This window comes from Passer montanus, unplaced genomic scaffold, assembly GCF_014805655.1.
Source record: "Passer montanus isolate IOZ18808 unplaced genomic scaffold, ASM1480565v1 scaffold5514, whole genome shotgun sequence".
Lineage (NCBI taxonomy): Eukaryota > Metazoa > Chordata > Aves > Passeriformes > Passeridae > Passer > Passer montanus.
Genome location: NW_024370501.1, coordinates 1 through 708, shown reverse-complemented (window position 1 = coordinate 708; position 708 = coordinate 1). Strand labels below are relative to the sequence as shown.

The 708-nt window shown below is 74.6% G+C and overlaps 1 protein-coding gene across 1 annotated transcript; it reads right to left on the bottom strand.

The window, feature by feature from the left end:
* Positions 1-4: 4 nt before the first annotated feature.
* On the bottom strand, positions 5-703 carry LOC120510135 (cholinesterase-like; the record flags this gene model as incomplete). The annotated part of the gene is made up of 1 exon (XM_039725631.1): positions 5-703. A coding segment is annotated over one exon (699 nt), but the record flags the coding sequence as incomplete, so codon positions are not given.
* Between the last annotated feature and the right edge of the window lie 5 nt (positions 704-708).

Genomic DNA, 708 nt, shown 5'->3' with positions numbered 1-708 from the left:
GGAACAGGGCGCGGCTGCCCCCCGACAGCAGGTGCAGCCCCACCGAGGCCGCGCCGGCGCTCTCGCCGAACAGCGTCACCGCGCCGGGGTCGCCGCCGAACGCCGCGATGTTGGCTTGCACCCAACGCAGCGCCAGCCGCTGGTCCAGCAGCCCCACGTTGCCGGGGGCTTCGGGGTGACCCGGCAGCGCCAAAAACCCCAAAGCGCCCACCCGGTAGTTCATGGAGACCACCAAAACCCCCTCGGCCGCCGCCAGGAACCGCCCGTCGTAGACGTCCAGCGAGGCGGCGCCGCTGTAGAAGCCGCCGCCGTAAATCCACACCAGCACCGGCGCCGGCGTTTCGGGGCGCGGCGCCGGCGCCCAGATGTTGAGGTACAGGCAGTCCTCGCTCATCTCGCGGTTGGGGTTCCACATCTCGGAGCCGCCGAAGCCGGGGAACATGGTGTCCACCGGCTGGAAGCAGGCGTGGGGGTGGGAGAGGGCGTCCAGGACCCCTCCCCAGGGCCGGGCGGGGCGGGGCGGGGCGAAGCGCAGGGGTCCCACGGGGGGCTCGGCGTAGGGGATCCCCAAGAAGGCGGCCACGCGCGAGGAGGGGCCGGCGGCCACGTGGAAGCCGCGGACGGCGCCGGCCGAGGTGGCCACCAGCAGCTCCTCGGGGGTGGCCGGGCAGGGGGCGGCCAGGAGGAGGAGGAGGAGGAGGGGGAGGG